This window comes from Anastrepha obliqua, chromosome 5, assembly GCF_027943255.1.
Source record: "Anastrepha obliqua isolate idAnaObli1 chromosome 5, idAnaObli1_1.0, whole genome shotgun sequence".
In the NCBI taxonomy this organism is placed as follows: Eukaryota; Metazoa; Arthropoda; class Insecta; order Diptera; family Tephritidae; genus Anastrepha; species Anastrepha obliqua.
The window spans coordinates 57,586,462-57,609,458 of NC_072896.1; the positions used below are offsets into that span (position 1 = coordinate 57,586,462).

At 41.5% G+C, this 22,997-nt stretch overlaps 1 protein-coding gene across 1 annotated transcript in view; it reads right to left on the reverse strand.

Moving 5' to 3' along the window:
• Positions 1-22,445, reverse strand: part of LOC129247005 (voltage-dependent L-type calcium channel subunit beta-2) — a 110,852-nt gene extending 88,407 nt beyond the window's left edge. The window contains exons 1-2 of the mRNA XM_054885824.1: positions 22,306-22,445; positions 15,608-15,709 (exon numbers count right to left, since the gene is read on the reverse strand). Of these exons, the coding sequence (XP_054741799.1) occupies positions 15,608-15,673 (66 nt within the window). The 5' untranslated portion in view covers positions 15,674-15,709; positions 22,306-22,445. The remainder of the gene's footprint in view (positions 1-15,607; positions 15,710-22,305) is intronic.
• Positions 22,446-22,997: the final 552 nt, after the last annotated feature.

Here is a 22,997-nt window from a genome sequence, read left to right on the forward strand (position 1 = left end):
GTTTAATGGTGTTCTTAGAAGGCGCACTTTTCACATTATTTAATTTTTTATACGCACGTTGAGTTTTCACAATTGACTTCTTTTGTTGAATGTAAATTTCAACAATTTGGGAGCGCTCGCGTGGCGTGTACTGACTATCACTTACCTTAAAACTATGGAATTCTATACCAACTACAATAAAGTTTATAAAACAAGCAAGGTGTTTTAAAACTGCAGTTTCTAACTACTTCTAACACTTAACTCCCCCTCCCTTCTCCCATTCCCACCATCTTTCTCTTTTTCTCACTTTCTATTCAAAGTTTTAGTCTATAAGTTTAATAGTTAAACCCTATTTTCGGTATAGCCGTCAGAGCTGTCTTCGATTTTTACATTACTTTCTTCCGGCTGTTAAAACGCATTCCCCGTAGTGGTTTTTACTCAATAAGACGATCGATTAGATGACTGTTGGATGACCTTCGTTCCGGTCTTGGTTCTCGTTCACGGATAGCGATATCCAGGGATGATAGATTTCAAGGTTTGCTTGATAGCTATGGTAAAAAAAAAAAAATTAAGGGGAGCTTTAGCGCCCACGTAACGTGGGATATGTTTAACAAAATTTTACTTGTGTTAGTGATATGCGAAAAAAAAATCAACACAGCCAATGTTCATTCCATGGCACTCGTATATCACTAACGCAAACTAAATTTTGTTAAACACATCCCATGCAACGTTAGCCCGTCAGCCGATTCTGTCAAATTCGCTCAGAGCTGAATAATGGTGGGCTACATGGACCACCTCTAGAAATCTTTTTACCAAGAATGATATCGCTGCGCAACGATGCGTTATCATAGTGCAAAATAAACGAGTTGTTTTCTCACAAATCCTTTTAAATTGCTTCACTTAAACGTCTCATAATGCCCAATGAAAATGCCGACTTCAAACGGCACAAATAATGATCCTTATTAACTGTGTAAAATTTCTGTACGGCGTTGGGCAACAGAGTAGGCATGGACTTCGATCCAACGGTCCTTGCCATGCCTCTTGACTCCATGCCATCCAGAGTCGGGCTTGAGAAGAGATACAGTGTGGTGCTGCCAGAGGCTCAATTGTGGTCAAACTCAGAAAATGAGCTCTGCAAACACTGTTTTCACATTTTCACGGATAAAACTGCACTTTGCTCTGGGAATGCATGCATCTGTGTTTCAACCAGAGGTGTATGCTGTTCAAGAAGCGATGAACTTTGTTGTGGAAAACAGATGGAGAGGCAGATCTACATGTGTCTGCAGCGACAGCCAAGATGCGCCCATGGCTTTAGACAACCCCCCAACCACTTCAATTGTAGTCGAGTCCTGTAAATCCAGGCTGAACTATGTCGGTAGACATAAAGCCTGATGCTAACATGGGTCCCGGGACACATGGGTTTCGCGGGAAACGAGATCTCTGACTCTGTAGTCAGACTGGCCTCTGAGGCCAACTTTCTTGGCCCGGAGTCCGTTCTGCCACTCCCTTCTGCAGCCATCAAAGCCATGGTTAGCAAACGGGTTACTCTAACGAACAAGCGAGCTTGGCAGGCTGAGAGAGGCTGCAGATGGACAAAACTGATGTTACCTGTCATGTCCGACCAACTGTCGCAGTTCCTCCTGTCACTAAGCAGAGGGGACTGTAGGAGGCTGGTTGGACTGATGACGGGTCACTTTCTATGGGCAGAGCACATGGAAAAGGGGGGGCATATCAACAGTTCACTTTGCCCAGCATGTGGAGAGGAGGATGAAACGGCGGACAACTTTCTGTGCGTCTTCCCCGCCTTTGCTCGAATCAGGCTTTGAGGTCTTTGGCACTGATGTGTTAAGAAGCGACTACATTGGCTCCTTGGAAACACAAGATCTACTCAGATTTCTTCGGAGGTCGAGTAGATTTAAAGAAAATTAAAAAGGGAACCCAAGTGCAATGGATTTAATTTTGTCAGAGTGCTGTACTTGCTAGTCTGTCCCGACCAAAAAAGAAAAAACCGCGGGCTTAACCAAAACCGCCCCTGCGAGAGGACTGCCCTAGTAGCGTTGGATCTAAAATAAAGCTTTCGACACAGCCAGCCATGCAAGGCTACTAGATGACATTTTACAGACGACACTCCCGTCCCATGGCAGCCGGTTCTACGTTACCGGAATGACTCGGGTTTTTACTCCCGACCAAGGGCTGCCGCCCCAGTACACTAGCCCTGTCTAGTGCACCGTATTTTACCCTAAACCTTTCGTCACAGGAGCAACTCATTGCAGCCAGTTTGCTCCAAATACTTCTCTTATGGGCTTGCGTCGAACCCAACCCCGGACCTGAAGTATTTTACTGCTGCATCTGCCACAAACGGCTCCACCCGAACTCCACCTCGGTTAGGTGTAACCAGTGCAACGGGTGGTGCCATCTTAAGACCTGTTCAGGCCTTAAGACCCACAGGGAGTGGTCCACAAGGTATGTGGCCACGTGTTGCTCCCGCCCACAGGCGGTCACCGCCTCTACGGCGACACTGCCCTCAGTGCCGGCACACCATACTGCCGCCACTAACAACACCTCAACGGCCAGGAGCCCCCAAGAGCAACACGACTCCCTTTCCAACCCACAACCCTCCTGCTCCTACCCCAGTGCGGGGACAAACCAGCAGCTCTTGGTCCCCCGCACAGTCTGCTCCGTGTGCCAGACCGTAGTACCTCGGAACTTGACAACTGTCCAATGCAGTTCCTGCAGTGGCTGGTGTCACTTTCGGAGGTGCTCCGGCCTGCACACCACCCGTGAGTGGACGCGCGACTACGTTGCCCCCTGCTGCAGAGCTCTGCACCCGCAACCGCCCCCTGTGGCGCGGCCTCCCGACAACATCAGGCCACTCCCCATTTTGCGGAACGCACAGCAGGTCCAACGCAGACAACATCACGCACCCCTCACCCCCCGAATTACGACGACCCTCCCGCGAAGCTTCAAGCTTTTGCAACTGAACTGCAACGGACTAACGAGCAAGATTGACGAAATAGTCGACTTCATGAATCGGTTCGGAATTAAGATAGCTGCGGTCCAAGAGACAAAACTGCACGCTAGCTCCCCCCTAATTACCAGGGACGGCTATAACGTGCACCGAAAGGACCGCGAGCGAGACAACGGTGGTGGCCTAGCGTTCATAGTACACCATTCAGTGCAGTATCGTCTTATTGATGAAGGCATCGACCGCAGGGACAACACCTTAGAACGTCAAGGTATAGCTGTCCGGTCAGGCGATGCCGAGCTCGAAATTTATAATATTTATATACCCCCTGTCACCTGCTGCCCGGCAGGATATCTCCCCGATATTGGTGCGCTCATCAGGGGAGAAAACCGATTGGTAGTAGGTGACTTTAACGCGCATCACGATCTTTGGCATTCAAGCCTGCCAAATGATCGTAGGGGACAGCTATTGGCAGAGCAGATAGACGATTCGACGTTCAGCACTGTAAACGACGACGCCCCCACTAGGGTAGTGGGCAATTGTAGCAGCTCGCTTGACATAACAATTGCTAGCGCTGGTCTGATAAATAGCATAACCTGGCGACCTATGCTATCGCTTGCATCAGACCACTTGCCCATTATCATCTCGATCGAGAGACCCGCCGATTTTGTTTCCGCGGATCACCGGACATATATCAACTTTAACAAAGCTGATTGGACCAGATTCGCGGAATTTACCGAGAACATCTTCGCAGCCCTACCCACTCCCACCGATGTGCGCGCAGGCGAACGCGCATTCCGCAAGGCGATTACAGCCGCCGCGGCTCGCTTCATACCTGCTGGACGGATCCGGGAATTACGTCCCAATTTCCCAGCCGAAGCAGCCGTTATGGCAAACGAGCGTGACCGTCTACGCCAGGCCGATCCCGGGGATCCTCGTATAAAGGATCTCAATTTGGAGATCCGGCAACTGGTCACTCAACATAAGCGGACCAAATGGGTAGAGCATCTGAAGTCCTGCAACTTCACCTCTGGTGTGAGCAAGCTCTGGTCCACCGTAAGGTCCCTGTCGAACCCGACGAAGCACAACGACAAGGTGGACATCACCTTCAACGGTCGTACTTCGTCGGACCCGAAGAGATGCGCGAGCTACTTTAGCCGGCAATTTATATTGCATCCTCCGGTCGACAGATCCAAGCGTTGTGCCACCAGACGGCTGCACAAACTGCCCTACCACAGTGCACCGCTTACTTTCACCAGCGACGAGGTTCAGGGGGCCACCAAACACATGAAACCTTCAAAAGCCATTGGCCCCGACGGACTAAACATGCTGATGCTGAAAAAGCTGGGTCCATTGGGAGTAGAATATCTCACAAAGGTCTTCAACCTGTCTATGGCCACTCTCATCATTCCTGATAAGTGGAAATTAGGGAGAGTGGTCCCACTGCTGAAGCCTGGGAAACCCGCCAACCAAGGGGAGTCTTATCGTCCGATAACTCTCCTTTCCCCAGTAGTGAAGACACTTGAGGCCCTTCTACTCCCACTCCTCACTCAACACCTGACTCCAGTCCCACACCAGCATGGTTTCCGTAGAGTGCACAGTACCACCACGGCACTCACCGTCATAAACACCCAGGTAAACCGCGGCCTCAACCAAAACCGCCCCTGCGAGAGGACTGTCCTAGTAGCGTTGGACCTACAAAAGGCTTTCGACACAGTCAGCCACGCCACGCTACTAGATGACATTTTACAGTCGACACTCCCGCCAGGGCTGAAGAGGTGGACCGCGAACTACCTGAGTGGTCGTCACTCGTCGGTAGTATTTCGAGACCAAACCTCAAAACAAAGAAAAATAAAGCAAGGAGTACCGCAGGGTGGTGTCCTTTCACCCTTGCTTTTTAATTTCTATATTTCGAAACTCCCCCAGCCACCAGAGGGAGTCTCACTGGTCTCATATGCCGACGACTGCACGATAATGGCGTCGGGCAATGACATTGATGGCCTATGCTCAAAAGTAAACGACTACCTCGCCAGCCTTTCTCGCTTCTTCACTGCGAGAAACTTAAAACTTTCTCCCACTAAATCCACGGCGACCCTATTTACCACCTGGACAAAGGAGGTCAAGCTGCCACTTCAGGTTCACGTCGATGATACCCCAATTCCGACGATAAACAACCCCAGAATTTTGGGAGTCACCTTTGACAGCTTGCTCTCCTTCTCGGCGCACACAACCGCTATTGCAACGAAAGTACAGAATCGCAACAAGGTCCTCAAGTCGCTTGCCGGCAGCACTTGGGGCAAAGACAAAGAAATGTTGCTGTCGACTTTCAAAGCAATAGGCCGACCGGTTCTGAACTATGCCGCGCCTGTCTGGTCGCCTGGAACCAGTGATACGCAGTGGACGAAGCTTCAGACCTGCCAGAATACTGCCATCAGGACCGCGACAGGATGTCTCCTGATGTCCCCTATTCACCACCTACATGACGAGGCGCACATGCTCCCGGTTAAGGAGCATAACAAAATGCTCGGCAAGCAGTTTCTGCTTGGGTGTCACCGTAGGCCTCACCCATGCAGACACCTGCTCGAGCCTGAACCACCTCCCAGGCACATCAGGAGACACTTCCTCAATTACGTGGACGAGATCCAGGACAAAACGGACAGACCTCTCCAGGATCAGACAGTATACAGACAGGCTATTAACGACATTCATCGGGAGACACTTACCACCTTCCTAAGCTCCCGACCCCCGAATGCCGTTATCGGAGTCCAACCACCACCTATCGCAGACGAAGAGCTCCAGCTTCCTCGAGAGTCCCGCGTAATCTTGGCACAACTACGTTCTGGATATTGTAGCAGGTTAAACTCCTACCTATCCAGAATCGACCCCGACATACTAAACATATGTCCTGCATGTGAAGGTACCCCGCACGACACTAACCACCTCTTCACATGCCCCATCAAACCTACTCATCTAACACCTCTCTCCCTCTGGACCCAACCCGTCGAAACTGCTAGTTTCCTGGGCCTACCGTTAGATGAGCTTGACGAAGACGACCGGTAATTTACACTACACTGACAGGGCGAAGATACTGCTACAACAACAACAACAACATGACATTTTACAGACGACACTCCCGTCCGGGCTGAAGAGGTGGACCGCGAGCTACCTGAGTGTTCCTCATTCGTCGGTGCTATTTCGAGACCAAATATCAAAACAGGAAAATAAAGCAAGTAGTTCTGCAGGGTTGTGTCCTTTCACCCTTGCTTTTTAACTTCTACATCTCGAAACTCCCAAAGCCACCAGAGGGAGCCTCCCTGGTTGTTGTTGTTGTTATAGTAGCATAAACCTTCCCCATACTTACATACGGGGAATGCTGCGAATCTCTCCACCACTTGGACAAAGGAGGTCAAGCTGTCCCTTAAGGTAAAAGTCGACGACACACCAATTCCGACGGTAAACAACCCCAAAATTTTGGGTGTAACCTTAGACAGTTTGCTCTCCTTCTCAGCGCACACAACCGCAATTGACACTGAAGTCCAAAATCGTAACAAGGAAATCAAATCGCTTGCCGGCAGCACTTGGGGCAAAGAAAAACAACTGTTGCTATCGACATTAAAGGCAATTGGTCGGCCGGTTCTGAACTATGCTGCGCCTGTCTGGTCGCCTGGAACTAGTAACACGCAGTGGATAAAGCTACAGACATGCCAAAATACTGCCATTCGGACAGCGACCGGTTGCCTCCTGATGTCCTTGGTTCAACACCTTCACAACGAGGCACAAATGCTCCCAGTAATGGATCATAAGAAACTGCTCAGCAAGTAGTTCCTGCTGGGATGTAACCACAGGTTTCACCTCTGTAGGCACCTGCTTGAGCCCTAGCCGCCTCCCAGGCACGTCAGGAGACACCTCTTAAATTACGCCGACGAAATCCAGGACAAAACTGACCGCAATCTACTGGACCTGACAGTGTTTAGACAGTCAATAAACGACATTCACCACCTTCTTAAGCTCCCGTCCTGTGAATGCCATAATCGGAGTCCAACCACCACCTATAGCAGATGAAGAGCTCCAGCTTCCTCGTGAGGCACGTGTAACACTGGCACAATTACGTTCTGGATATTGTAGCAGGTTAAACTCCTACTTATCCAGAATAGTCCCCAACATACCAAACATATGTCCGGCATGCGAAGGCACCCCGCACGATACTAACCACCTCTTCACATGCCCCCTAAAACCGATTCATCTTACACCCCTCTCCCTCTGGACCCAACCCGTCGAAACAGCATGTTCCCTGGGCCTAGCTTTAGATTAGCTAGACGAAGACGACCGGTAATCTGCCCTCCACTGGCGGGGCTACTATTACTGTTAACAAACAAAAACAAAATGCTGCAATTCATTCTGCACCAGACGGCTGCTCAAACTTCCGATCAAGAGTGGGCCGCTGGCTTTCTCCAGTGATGAAGTCCATAGGCCATCATCAAAATGAAATTTATTTATTTTTTTTATTTTATTTTTTAAAGCTTATATGATAATAAAATTAAAAGTAAACTAAGCAAACGCAACGCTAGCAGCAGAGGCTTTCGGCTGTCTGGTGATGTACTATATGTTGATTCAGATACGACGGAGTAGGTCGGTGTCCTTCAGAAATTTGTAAATATTTTTAATGTTTTCTTCAGTGGCTTCTTTTAGAAGTAGAAGAGGATCTGTGTTGCTGAAGTGTTGATGCCTTTGAGAAGCAAGTTCTGGGCAGGATACCAGTAGGTGATGTACACTGACTGTTACTTGGCAGAAGGGGCAGGTGGGGTGTATTACCCTGTAATAGGTGTACGCTGGTGATTATGGTGTGCCCAATACGGAGTCGTGCGTATGGGGTAATGTGGTTGGTGGGTACCGATGTTGGATAGGCAGGTTTTGAACGTTTAGGATTGATGTTGGAATAATGATATTTGTAATACGACCATTCACGAAGTAACTTGGTTTGCCTCTGTTCATGAATGAGTCGGTGTATGTCGCTAGGTAGAATGAAATTATCGAAAGCTATCCGCCCTGACCGACTAAGCATGCTGATGTTGAAGAAGCTGGGTCCATTGGGAGTAGAGTACCTCACAAGGGTTTTTAATATGTCTACTGCCACTCTCGTAATTCCTGAGAAGTGTAAATCACTACTGAAACCTGGAAAGCCCGCCAACCAAGGGGATTTTTGTCGGCCGATAACTCTCTTTTAACACCTCTCAGCCTCTGGACCCAACCTGTCGAAAGAGCAAGTTTCCTGGGTCTACTGTTAGACGGTGATTTACACTACACTGGCTGGGCAAATTATAGAGCTCTAACAACAACCCGCGTTACTTTGGCGTTCAGGATATTGTAGTAGATTCAATTTCTAGTTAGAATCGAGCACGTTACTTTGGCGTTCAGGATATTGTAGTGGATTCAATTTCTTCTATGAATCGAAAGTTATTATTAAAGAACTATTCTGAAAATTGGAATTTAGTATCACTGGTAAGTATCTACTTTACGGCCCGTATGCGAAAATTTTTCAATCATATATTATATGTTTTTAAGGTGTCCGGTTGCACTTTTCCGGAGAGTGAAGTTTTCACTTTTAGAATATGGGAAAAAACTTACCCCCTATCACTTATACTTATCATTAATATAAAATGTCCAGCTTTTTTTTCTGGAGAAACGGTGCGTATTCATTACTTACACCCTAAAGTCAACACATATTACATCCGATGTACGAGTATTTGATTTAAATTTGGAAGTAGTGATAATAGCACAACAAATAATTTAATTCTAAATAAAGGGAAATTTTTTGTAATTTCTTAATTTTCTTGTTCAGAAAGCAAATATAAGAGGATCAAATCAAGCTGTCTATACTGATCTTCTAATAACAACAAGAGTTGACTTCGTCCAGAGGGTCAAGGGTTTAGAATCAGCCTAAGGTAACGGATGCCTGTCATAAAAGGCCAGTAAAATCCACACCTCAACCTGTGAGATAACCATTAACTAAACACTACTAGGCGAATAAAATGACTAATCGGGAACAGAAACGGCTTGATGGAAAATAGTTGAATTTATAATAAAATTTATTGACGAAGTTGGGTTCAGAGAAATAGTCTGAATAAAAAGGATATAGCACCCCGCGATAGTCCCAAGGTAAAACAGTGAATCAAGTCCCTATAAATGTAAAAACGGCCTTTGTATATGCATATACATATATATATATAACAATAAATATACGCAATACTTATAGAAAGCAATCCATATGCACATGTATATGATTTTTTTCTTATATTATATTTGGAGTCGAAACATGCCTTTTTTGAAACATAAAACTGTCCACTGCGTTATTTATTCACTTAATTACTGAAAACGCTATAACGGCTCTTTTCAACACAGATTAAAAAAATTACACATATCACTTAATTTAAAACAATTATAATTAGAATTTATTAACTATACATAGACATGAAATCCTGCGAAAACTTCAATACGAATAGGAACGTTCCGATACAATTAAATACTAGTAAATATAATCGATACTTTCGCAGCAATCCAAGTAAAAGTATCGATACCATTTATTCCAAGCCTTTTTGGGTATCGGCACTTGAAAGTCTGATGAAAGAATCCACACAAGACGAATTTATAGAGGGTGAGTTCGCTAGAGCAGCAACAATATATAAGAATGACGAAATATCAAGAATTATAGAATACAAGATTGCAAGGCGAATTGAGTACTAGAGATATAGCTATAAAAACCCAGTTACTTAACTCTGACGTCAGCACCCTTCGCAATACAAAACAAACAAAAGGAGGAGAAATTACATGTGTGTGAAAATTCAGTTAATGGCTGGGTAATATTGTGATTTGTGAGATTAGAACTAAGCAAACTAGTACAAACGTCAAGCCGCGTGTTAAATTGTTAAACCACAAATGAATATAAAGGCTCCAAATGCAGTTTTTTGCGTTTTTATGCGGAAAACGCCTGGCAAGAAAGTATGTAAGTGTGCATATAAATTCTTGTGTTTGATTGTTTCCATTGTTCTCGCCTACTCTTCTTCTTCACAAACAAGTTATTCCCTTCCTTTGGTTTATTTATAGACGTGCTCTTACGACACGGCGAAAGGATTCAGAACGTGCAGCCAGTCTCAAACTTTTAACCGGCTGTCAGCGAATTCGAAATAATTAGCTATTTGGCTGACCTTACGGGGGTCATGACCGTGGTTTGTTTATGAAAAAACTCAGATTGTGTTGATGGTATACGAAAAACTCTGCACAGCTGTCGCTCATGTTACTCGTTGTAGTGTGAACAAGGCTTGAATGGGCGTCCGGCGAAAAAAAAGTAGCGGGTTTCATTTAGGCATTCTGTACACCGTCAATAACATGTACGAGATGTGTTCAAAAAATAAGGTAAATTTTCAAAATTCGCGGGCTACGTACATTCGACTCTCGATTATAATTTTTTTTTATGTTGACACACTCGTCTCGAAAATATGAATTAAATAAAACAAGTGTTTTGCATGTTCGGCGATTTTCTGCTATCGAAAAAAATGGATCAAAGAAGTTGCATCAACTTTTGTATAAAAAATGCTCAAAAACATTTGAAATGTTGAAAGTGGCATACCGTGAGAGTACTCTGAGTCAAAAAAATATTTACATGAGGTACAAGCTTTTCACAGCTCTGGACGCCCCAGCACATTAACAACCGATGAAAATGTTGACAAAGTGAAGAAAGTTGTTATGGAAATCATTGAATAATTGGAGAAGTTACTGAGGATGACAGCATATCGGCTGGCTCATACCATGCAATCTTTTGGGAAAATTTGGGCATGAAGCGTGTGGCAGCGAAGTTCGTTCCAAAATTGCTGAATTTTGCTGACCAAAAACAAGGTCGCGTAAGTATCGCTCAGGAACTGTTGAATGACGTCAACGATGTCCCAGATTTGCTTAAAAGGGTAATTGCTGGTGACGAATCATGGGTATATGGTTATGACATCGAAAGCAAAGCCCAATGGTCCCAATAGAAGATTCTAGGAGAGCCAGAAGTGGATAGCAGAAAATCGCAAAACCCTTGTCTTATTTATGCCTCTCACAAACAAACTAAACATGCTGTATTGCTAAAACTGTGAACATATCTTCGAAACGAGTGTACCAACATAAAAAAAAAATAATCGAAGGTAGAATGTACATAGCCCGCGAAATTTGAAAACTTCACCTTATTTTTTGAACACACCTCGTACACGTTTTGTTTCTATGATACTATTTGGTGGTTCAAAATTTTAATGAGAATATTAACCAACAAATAAGGCCGCGAGAAAAAGACAGGTCACTGCACAGGGTAACAAAAAATAACTGTATACAACTTCTCTGTGCAATTAGATGAATGTAAAATTTTTTTAGCGAATGCTCTTATTTTGTGATTGTTGTGAGTGTTCTGTCGCTCGGCTATTATAGCCCTGCATCAGCTAGGAGCAGGCAACTGCGAGATAGCACGGAAGCTTGGAACTGCACGTTCATTGGTTTCTCGTGCAATCAAACGATTTAAGGAGCTTGGTAATGAAGGTGACCGTCATGGAAGAGAAGAAAATGAACTGTTAACACTTCCAACAACCGAAAAATTATCAAAGAAAGAGTTCAACGAAATTCTATGGTCTCGATGAGGAAAATTGCTCATGAGACAGGCATCAGTAGTGAATCAGTTCAGTAAAAAAAGAACTTGGACTTAAGCCTTATAAACTACAAAAATGCCAGCTGTTCACGGAGGAAAATAAGTAAGTAAGACTCGAAATATGTCGCTCGCTCTAACTTCGGGCCGCAGGTACGGACTGGGAAAAAATCGTCTTTACGGATAAGAAGTTGTTTACCGGTGGACTCGCTCATAATCATCAAAACGACAGAAATTGGTCTACAGAAGCCACTGGACGATGAGTGGACGTTTCAACAAGACTCGGCACCAGCCCACAGAGCAAAAACAACCCAAGAGTGGTGCAAAGTCAATTTTCCCTCTTTCATTACTTCCCAAGAATGGCCACCCTACTCACCGGATCTGAATCCGCTTGATTACAGCGTATGGTCTATTGTGGAAGCAAGAACCTGTGCAAAACGCCATAAAACTTTGGGATCGCATAACGGTAGACGAACTACGGCCTATAGCCCGGCGGTACCTATGTTGACGCCGATTTTCATTTATTTTGCCTCAGAAATTTAGAACTACCTCCTCGTCCTCTTTAGACCCGAGAGGCTATGCATGTACCAGAACCGGCGCTTGACAAAAGGTGTCACGGACTTCTCTCTGAACCAGGTGTGTGCTGGGAAATTTCGGATTATAATAGCGAAGGACTTTTTCCATGTCCTCTGGAGTGAATGTTCATAAGGGAACCAGACACAGACACGCGGATGCTGGGACACATCCTTTTTTTCACAGCGACCAGCTTTTTCTCACTACTTTCAGCATGGCTCGCTTCGCCCACAAAGGCAACTGCCGCTCTGTACTTAAAAAACGACTGGTAATTTGCGCATATCGTCAGCTTGAAATTACTAAATTGTCACCCGATCCTTTCACAGACCCTTCTTCACAAAACTGCAGAAACGTCTTAAACCACTTCATTTTATTCTTCCCTTGAAATGGCGCTGTCTTCTTTGTCGTTGTCGAAAACCCCAAGGATAACGCACCCCGCCTACTTAGCGACTTTGTTAAACGATTTGGGCATTTTTCTCCAGTCTTAGGTCTCCTTACGAGCGAAACTTACTTCTCTTGAGCGCAATGCCGCATGACCCCGATTCCAATGACGGTACTCCGTTGCCTTTCTCTGCACCACTCAATATCATCCTGTTCGACCCAAGCATTCGTTAATACTTTTTAGATAACTGTTCCTGCCTTGCCCTAGCTGCGATTTAGGCGAGAGGACCCCTGAAAAGACGTCATCGAGGCCCCCGGAAGACTTGGGTACCCTTACTGTTACTGGTCATCCCATCGTTGCCTACCACATCAAACGGAAGCGCTTGCGGCTCTCTTCCTATTAGAAGCGGACTCCCGCCCACACCCTCGGGGACAATGTTGGGGGTCGACCCTTTTGCACTTCGAATGGTATCGACCCACGAGGCTGCCCGGGTCAAGCCAGTGAGAAGAGTGTGAGTGAGTGAGGAGGTTTTGTTACACGGCTCCGAGTCATTTGAAATGTGATACAATTTCCATTATTTGGTATGGAAAGTGAAATTCATTACTAGTTTTAAGTGTATTTTTTTAACAGAAAGGATTGAAATGCTACTAATTTAAAAGAAATGTGCCTTAATGTTTTTAATATACATATAAAAAAATATAAATTATGCATATGTTAATTCCATATATGCACCTGATTTATTTGATCTTTTGAGCTGTAATCAACAAAGTTGATTTTCTTCAGGTAAATCTATGTCCATAACTTCATAAGCATTTTTTGATGGATTACAATTGATTATAAATTGAGTGCAATTATTCTGAAGACACACATTTGAAAACTTTGATAATTTAAAAGGGTTCTACCTTCCCCTCTTATCAAACCCTCATATCCTTCAGAGGTCTTTTAAAATGCCGATACTCCTTTCAACAATGCACCTTTGGAATGCGCCTCACTGTGAATGGCTTCACTGGTTTCACCACAAGCCTTCTATATAGCGTTATGAACCATGGTTCAAGAGGATAACCGGAGCCCGCCAATTAAGTACAAAGAAAGCTTTATTAGGTATTCCCTATTTAAATTTATTATTTATTATTTTAAATGAAATATAGAATACCTAAAATTCAGTTGTTTCCATTTTGGTTTCTTGAAGTAGACTCTCCAGCACGATCCTTTGATTCTAATGTTTCAATATATTCCAATAATTTTCTATTCGCTATCACAAATCTTATAAGTTAATTATTAGTTGGAAGTATTTCTTGATTCGGTTTCTGTAGTCCAATATATGTTCCAACAACTAAAAAATAATTCTTAGTTTTCAAGCATTTTTCGTAACTTTACATTTCCTTAACTTACCTAGGTATTATATACTTATTTATGAAATAACCACTCCGGGATGTATCGATCACCATAGCGATGTTGGGAGTATCCGGCGGAGCAATGAGTATCTTGCCGATGTAATAGTCTCAAAAGAGAAGGTTGCATGCGTAATCAAATCATTTTCACCTTTAATATCTTCAGGCCCTAACGAGATTTTTCCCAAGATGTTACAGGAAACTCTTGATAATATTCTACCATTTCTAAGAGAACTTTTCAAAGCGTGTCTAAACCTAGGTTATATTCCAAATAGTTGTTAACTTGTTAGAGTCATCTTCATACCAAAGGTAGGGAGAAGTGGACATGCATCAGCGAAGGACTTTAGGTCAATTAGTCTGTCGTTCTTCCTTTTAAAAACATTTTAACGGCTTTTAGACATACACATTAGAAGCTCGCTGGAGAGCTCTAGTATATCAATTGCACAACATGCTTACCTCAAAGGCAAATCGACGGAGACAGCGCTTTACAAGGTAATGTTTGCAGTTGTTACGTTAAGTATGTCTGCTGTGCTTCCAACTAGTTATGATATACCTACATACATATGTGCCATATATCCTGTTTTTCAAGTTGCGCTTTATCTGCAACGGCAATGCCATGATATTGGCGATGATATTCGCCTAGGTTTTAGGTATTCAAAAATACAATAAAAATTTTGTGGATTTTTTAGTGTCCGGATTTCAGTGTCCACTGCTGTATATTTTGACAGATTACACGATCGTAAAACATAAGCTGCTTTGAGCATTCTTTTGGAGGTCGGTTGCAAAGAATACATTACGGAATATGAGATAATCTCTCTATAGTTTAAATAACTCTTCTGGTTTTCATGTTAATTATAATCGTTATTTGAGTATCATCAACCAATATTTTGTAACGATGGATCTTGTTCATAACCGTCGTGAAATACTTTTTTGTCACATGCTGGTACTTTGCATATTAAAGTGGCGGAAAATTAATCGTCCATTTTGTTTTTGAATAAATTCGTTACTAAAAAATTATTTTAAGTGATGGAAATCTCTATTGCGACCCTTAAAATATTTTTCGTTATGTGGAAAAGAATATCATTTTCTGCACTCATGATGAGTTGCCACTCAAAATCGTTCTCTTCGTTTTGGGGATTCTGGATGGCTTAATAGTAATTCATATGCGACTGACGGTCAGAAAGCATTAACGAAGCACGGAGAGCCAAGAGTCCATAGAAAAAAATCGTCGAACACGCAAAACACTTTCCTCATTTATGCCTCTCACAAACAAACTAAACATGCTATATTTCTAAAACTGTGAACATATCTTCGAGAGGTGTGTACCAACATAAAAAAAATAATAACCGAAAGTCGAATCGTAGCCCGCGAAATTTGAAAATTCGCCTTATGTTTTTAACACACCGTATATGGTGTGTTACTTTTATTTTATTTCCGAAGCTTAGTTTCTATTTTTATTAATTGTTGTTTGGAAAATACTTGTTTCTTTTTGTGTCGTATGAATAGAATGTAGAAAAAACATTCTAATAAACATATATATTTCTACACATGGAATCATCCTCCAAAATAAAGCGGCAATCACTAAATTCTGTTTTATTATACGTTTATTTAAATTATACGTTTTAAAACTGAAAATAAGACAAATTTCTTACCCTTCTTGATTTATCGTGGAGCAGCTTTGAAGATTTCTGCATTCCACCTAAACGCAGCCTTTTCATTATTTATGCGTACCAACCAGTTCTACGGGCTAAACACTAAAGAAAATAAAAAGTAATTATAATTGAATAGTTAGTAATAAAAAGTAATTTAACACAAGAAAAAAAAATTAATTACAATATGTACTACGTGATTTTAACCTAGACTATTGGTGACATTGGTGATAAGTATTAATCGCTTAAAAATTGTTCTTTAATCTTTTATTCTTCATCACGGAAGCACCTTGTCGCTGGAGCGGAGGCCATTCAATTATATTCTGGAACAAAGTTACTGTCACGATGTACAGAATACAGAGGCGTGACCAACACCAGACTGTTAACCGGGTCTCAGCGACTTTGAAGGAATCAGCTGAATTCCTGACGAAACAGGGAATTCGACAGCGATTTGTTTACAGCAAAACAGACATTGTGTTGGTGATATCAGAAAAAATCAACCACAAATGACAAGATGCGAAACTTTTTTTTTCGTAAGATCGCTGTCAAAATGTGCATTTTTATAACTTTCGTTAACAGTGTCACACCGGAAGAAACATTAGTTGGGTATTTTTGAAGCAAAAATTAAACATTTTCGGTTCCAATACCATTATCGAGATTAATATGGAATACTCGGTTCACCAGTAGGCCTATATCATCCATATAGGCGTATATACAATAAAATAAGCATAATCAGTATAAAATACATAAATATTAAAAAACTAAAAAGTCAGGTGGCCAAAACTAGACTAAAGAAATTAAAATATTGTTTCCAATGACTGATATTTATGTAGGTACAGAACACGTGATTGCGTTAGATAGGTAGGTAGTCGCTAAGCAGAACTAAAGCGCCGTTTTGATACCATTATGAGACCTCTAACAGGCAGATATCTACAGCCAGCCAGAGCTGTGGATATAATGGAGAAGATTGGTGGGATTTAGGTTGGTGTACTGTCCAAGGCTGTCGCAGAAGGAGCACCCAGTGATCTTAACCCTTTGAGTGGAAATGACGGGCCTCGCCCGTCAAGATTTTCTGTACTAAATTCGAATTTGTCGGGCGTCGCCCGCAGTATATTTTAATGTTTAAAATCATACGAATTTCCTTAAACTTGTAAAAATAAAAATATTATTATTGTTGCACATGGTCTTTTTTATATTCTAGCTAAATTTACCTTAATATAGATAACGGTTTTAAGAGTTTTTTTTAAAGAAACCGTTAGTTTTTCTAATTGAAATATTTTACGAGCTTACTTCAGTTCTTTAGCTATAGCGTAATTGTTCGGAGTTGAAAAGAAGTTTTAAAATTTTATTAAATCCAATTCGTATAAAACAATCCTAAAAATGTCTGAAATAATTCAAAATTTATTATACATACGAAAATAATAATTCTAACTGTGAAATATATGAGGAAGACACATTAGAACAATTGGAATGTGAAAGTGATAATTCATGGGAAACTGTAAGTGATAATTCATGTGAAAGTGAAAGAGATGGAAATAGGGAAGATAGTAGTGTAGGTCCCAGATTTAGAAAACGTGAAAAACGCCTAAGAAGCTACAATGATGAAGTTGATAATGATTCAAGCACTTTATCGGACGAATGAATCTGGGAAGATAAAGACAATATTCCCGAAATAACTGAGTTTACAGAAGTTCCAGGTATAAATTCTTGCGTTTTACGTAAACTAGGGAATAAAACTGATGGCCTATGTGTATTAGACGAAGTTTTGAAAGATGATTTTTGGGAAAAGATATCTACACCCTTAGTACAAAGCATACTAATGTTAATATGACAAGCACGAGGAAAAAAAGATATAACGAAGCCAGTAGTGTAGAGAATGTTATAAAACCAGGGTGTGTCATCGAGTATAATAAGGGAATGGACGGCGTGGATAAACAGGATCAGTTGTTCGCATGTTTTCCTATTACACGAAAGTTCATGAAAGGATACAAAAAAATCTTTTTCTATATGATTGATGTTGCACTTTATAATGCTCGTGTCTTGCATTCCAAAATCCACGGCAGAAAGCAACGATTTGCGACTTTTCGCCTTGATATTGCAAAGCAATTATTATTAATTACTCCACTTCGATTACAGGCTAGGAATTGGGGCCATTTTCCAGAACGCGTTTCTCCAAGTAATAACAAACAAAATCCTTCAAAAGGGGGTAATGTTTGCGCCAAACACAAAAATCGAAGTAAGACCCATTTGACAATGTAAACGATGTAAAGTGGCTTTACATTTACCAGATTGCTTCGAAAAGTATCACACACTTCAGGATTATTAGTTGCACTTAATTTCCATAAAATAGAAGCAATATTTTATTATTATATTACTGAGTTTACATATGTTGTTAGGGGTTTTCTGTGTATATCAAGAATTTTCTTTGTTTCATCTTAATTTTATCATTACTTAAAGTCTTTATTTTTATTTATATTAATATTATCATTACTTAATAAACCTGTTGTATTACAAATGAAATAGTTTTTACTTTTATGTAATAGATTAAAAAAAAAATACTTAAGTTTTATTTTATGATAATTACACTAAATTTAATTGCTTGCATGCGTACTATTCTTCGAGATTTAATCGTAAGGGGTTAATCGTCTAGCTGCCAAACCCGGACATTTACAGAGAAAGTGCTTAATAGTCTCCTTCTTTGAAAGGTCCCCACAGCTTCTGGAATGGGGATTAAGTAGTAAACCTAGCTTTTCCGCGTGTGTGTCGATCGTCCAATGACCGGTAAATACAGCTACGAGTTTCTAAATTGAATGGCTTGGAGTCCCTAGGACTTTCTGAGTCCTCTTTCTATTGTACTGGGGCCAAAGGGTCTTCGAAATAGCATATAAAGAAATGGAGCTCCATCCTTTCTGCGCTTTCCTGAGAAAAAGTTGTTCAATTCCCCTTTAACAACTGTCAAAGGGATGCCGATGATCGAATAGGTCTTTGAGACCAATTCAGTCCCCTTCCTGGCAAGCTCATCAGTAATTTCATTTCCCTCTCAGACCAGAGAAATGTTACCTGCACACCCAAGAGATTTGATATTCTCTTTTGAAGTGTTTACTAGTTTGGTTCTGTACCATCACGCCATCACAGCCTTGATTGCAGCTTGTCAATCGGAGAAAAGTTAATATTTTCCTTGCTCCCACGTTCCTTAAGCATTTTACAAGCCTGCAGAACTTCTGCCTGAAATATACTAGCAGTAATCCACAATTTTAAGTGGAAAGTTAAATTGGTTGGCTTAGAGAAAACCCCTGCTCCGACTCCCCATTCCATCTTGAAGCCGTCAGTGAAGCCAAGGGTACAAGGTTCGGTGCAGATTTTCCCTTCGATCCAATCCTATCTATTTGGAAAGATTTCCTTAGGACGCCCCTCAAACTCCAGTTTGCGGATAGAGAGATCTGTCCGAAGTTCGCAGAAATATGGTGTTAACTACTCAAAAATGCTACCATGTCCCTTGAGAGATTGTCTACAGAGGCCAACCTTCTTTAATCTGATTGCACTTTGAGCAACGAGGGAAATAACGTAAAAGTCAATGGGAAGTAAGTGCAAAACGACATTCAGGGCAGCATTACATGCTCCGGTGATACCAATACATGCAGCTCTTTGCACCCTCTCCAATTTAGTGATATTATAGCCCTTGGCGGCCGCCGTAGCCGAATGGGTTGGTGCGTGACTACCATTCGGAATTCACAGAGAGAACGTAGGTTCGAATCTCGGTGAAACACCAAAATTAAGAAAAACATTTTTCTAATAGCGGTCGCCCCTCGGCAGGCAATGGCAAACCTCCGAGTGTATTTCTGCCATGAAAAAGCTCCTCATAAAAATATCTGCCGTTCGGAGTCGGCTTGAAACTGTAGGTCCCTCCATTTGTGGAACAACATCAAGACGCATACCACAAATAGGAGGAGGAGCTCGGCCAAACACCCAAAAAGGGTGTACGCGCCAAATATATATATATATATATAGCCCTTCCGAAGAGCTTCCCACCAAACCAGGTGGACTTGAGATACGACTTGCCATATCTAAAAATCGCGATAGTTGTTAAGCACATATACATATGTAAGCAGAGGTGCATGCGTATAGGGTAATCAATCGTAGGTTGCGCGTGTAAGCGAGTAAATGAGAATTAATAAAGTAATTCAGTCTTAAGGCGAACGTGTACATGTAAAGTAAAGCAGTTAAGTGTTGGAAATAAAGTACAGCAAGTGGTGTTGCCATTAGTTTGTGACATTCATTTGACAATCCAGTGATCGAACTCAGAGGAATTATTGTGAGAGACTTATTTGGATTTTAACATAAAAAAATTCCTAGCAATTGGTATCAGAAGTGGGATTGTTGATTAAAGTCCCAAGAACAGGATCGTGAAAATGGTAAAACTGATTGAAGGGTTCAGTAGCTTAAGAAAGAGTTGGAACGGCGTGGTTTGTTAACTACTGGGAGCAAGGGAGAGTGACAACTACGGCTACGCAAGGCTATGGAGACAGAAGATGTCAATGCAGATGAATATATGTTTCAGCTAGAAGCTGAGGAGTGATGAACCATAGTAGAGCCTCCAGGACCATCACCAGCAGAAGACAGTTGTATTATCGCAATTATCATCGGAAATATCAGAAATGTGTTCGCAAATGGCATCAGAAATGTCAACGCAATGTCAGCACAGATATCACAAATGTCCACAAAGTTTTGAGTATTATAAAAGGGAAACTGAAGAGGACGAAGTCCATCAGACACATAAAAAAGGAACTGCGGGCACTGTTGAATATCAATCAGACGTTACAAAGGAAATGTTAGAAGAAGCGGATCAAGGCGTTATTATTGACAATACAGATGGTGATGGCGATCTTATAATACAGGAGGAACACATTGTAGAAGCAGAGAAGACATATATGATGTCAGAACTGGAAGCGAAGAGGACAGACAAATGAGGTACTAAGCAGTAATAAAATAACGGTCGTTCATCTTCGTCGTTCTTCGGATGAAATTGATGTGAAAAAACTTATCTGAGAAGAAGAACACTGAAGGGGACAACGCAAATATTGGTAATGCCGAAAAAGCAGACGTCGCGGAAGCCACCAGTGAAATAATAGCTGACTGAAAGTGGATAAAAATGAGTCCGAAGCCGTCAAATATGAATTTCAATCCGGATAATGTTTGCGCCAAATTTGAAAGCGTTAAATCGTCTACTTTACAAAAGGATGACGGATCAAAAGCAAAGCCTTCGCATACCGTTGATTAAACCAACGGTAATTGCAGCAATAGCAGCAATTTGTTACAAGGGACAATAGACATCGACGAAATAGGTACAGTCAACACTTGTGAAGAGCATGCTGAAGCAGTTGATAAGCCAAAGAATGATGATGATGCAGAGAGTAGCAGGGCCATTGAGTTATTGGAGGACGATAGTCGCGCCATCTGCCAAATGTGTTCGACTAAGTGTTGAAGTTGATAACAGTCTGAAGGTCGGCAACCAGAAGAACCACCCAGCCAACCGAAGACGAACTCAGGTGGAAAGAGGATGTGGGACAGGGGAAAGTCAAAGTGGTTCATCTGGAGAAATTGATTCCATTTGGATCGAAGGATTTGGTGTCTTCTCGGGAAGATCAGACCTAAGCGGAGGGCAGTGTTCCGAACGGTGAAACTTCGCGAACCGATTGACAACAATAGCGAGCGAACGAGATGCTAAAACAAAAAAAAATTGATTTAGCTTTGATGGAGACAGCAGATGGTGAGTCAGAACTGCCAGAAGATACGAGTTGCCAAATCTACAAATTACGATAGTTATTAAGCACATGAATATAAGCAGAGGTGCATGCGCATGCGGTATTTAGTTGGAAGTTGAACTTGTAAGCGAATAAACGAAAAGTAATAGAGTGATTCAGTCTTAAGGTGAACGTGTACATGTAAATTAAAGTGTTTTAAATAAAGTAAAGCAAGTGGTGTTGCCATTAGTTTGTGACTTTCATTTGACAATCCAGTGATCGAATTCAGAGGAACTATTATGAGGGATTTATTCCTATTTCAGCATAAGAAAACAATACATGTGTACATATATCATGACAAACACAATCTATCTCCACTCGTGAAGTGAATTGCCAAATACTGTTTTAGAGTTATAGTATAAACAGGATCAAAACGGTGAGGAGTTAAGTTAGTTCAGCAGTACCAAAACGATATTCACATCACAAGCGAGAGATGAATATCGCTTGGGAAGAATATTTGTTTACATTTTTCACTGAGAGCTAAATTTGTCGACCGGCGATAGCTGTAAAATTAAAAATGAATCCATTCACGACAAACTTCGTTAGGCGATCTTATGCACAATCTCATAAACTACAGTGCGAACTTTCATCCGATGAAGTCCGCTTAGCGATTTAGTTCCGTTTATACTTGGCTCTCCTGGCTCCTGCGTGCATAGTATACTAATACTATACAGCTAAACAATTATATTAGTGCAGTAATATACTAAGTGCACTAGGATCAATATGTAATATTATTTTTTTTCAATATTTTTTGTATGATAAAATCTATTTTTATGTTGGATCATTGAATTTGCATCACCCAAAGCGATTTTAAAAGTGTACGATGCTATGTTGTATGTAATTCAAATTCCACATGAGACTCACAGAGCCACGAGGAAATGCTATTCTTATCAATATTACCTGTATATATGTATGTGCTCGTATATGTAAATGTTGACGGGGATTCAAAAAGTAGCTGAATGTTTTACATTTTTATTTCGGAATTGTTCATAAAGAATTGGTCAGTGCATCGAAGCTATAATTTATGTACGTCGTTGTGACGTATATGTGTACATATTATATATAACATATGTACATATGTACATATTATATATAAAAAAGCACCAGCACTGCTCAGGTAGAATTATTAGTTAACGCAAATTAGTTTAAAACTTTGGTATTAAAATGTTTATTCACACATGTGACACTTGATTTTTAATTTCACTTTTAAATCGAAAGCCGCAAAATGTATTATAAGACGTTCTAGTAAATAATTTCCACAACTGGTACTTAATATTATTTATATGTGAATTTTATTATGCTAGTTTTTATGCTATTACAAAATCTATTCCGTAATGTCACATACACTTATTCATTTTATGAGTATTAACATCCACTACTGCAAAAATGCTAAGATGAACTGTTTGCTGAACATTTTATTAAGGGAAGCGATGCAAGAGAGAACAGCGCTTGCAATTTTATATGCTATAAAAGTCGTATAAGAAAAAGAGAGTGTTTTGCATTTGAAAAATCATAAAATAAAAAATTGTAAAATTATACGTAAGGTAGGAACTACTTTCGAATCATTTTTAATAAGGGAAGCTCACAGTTAA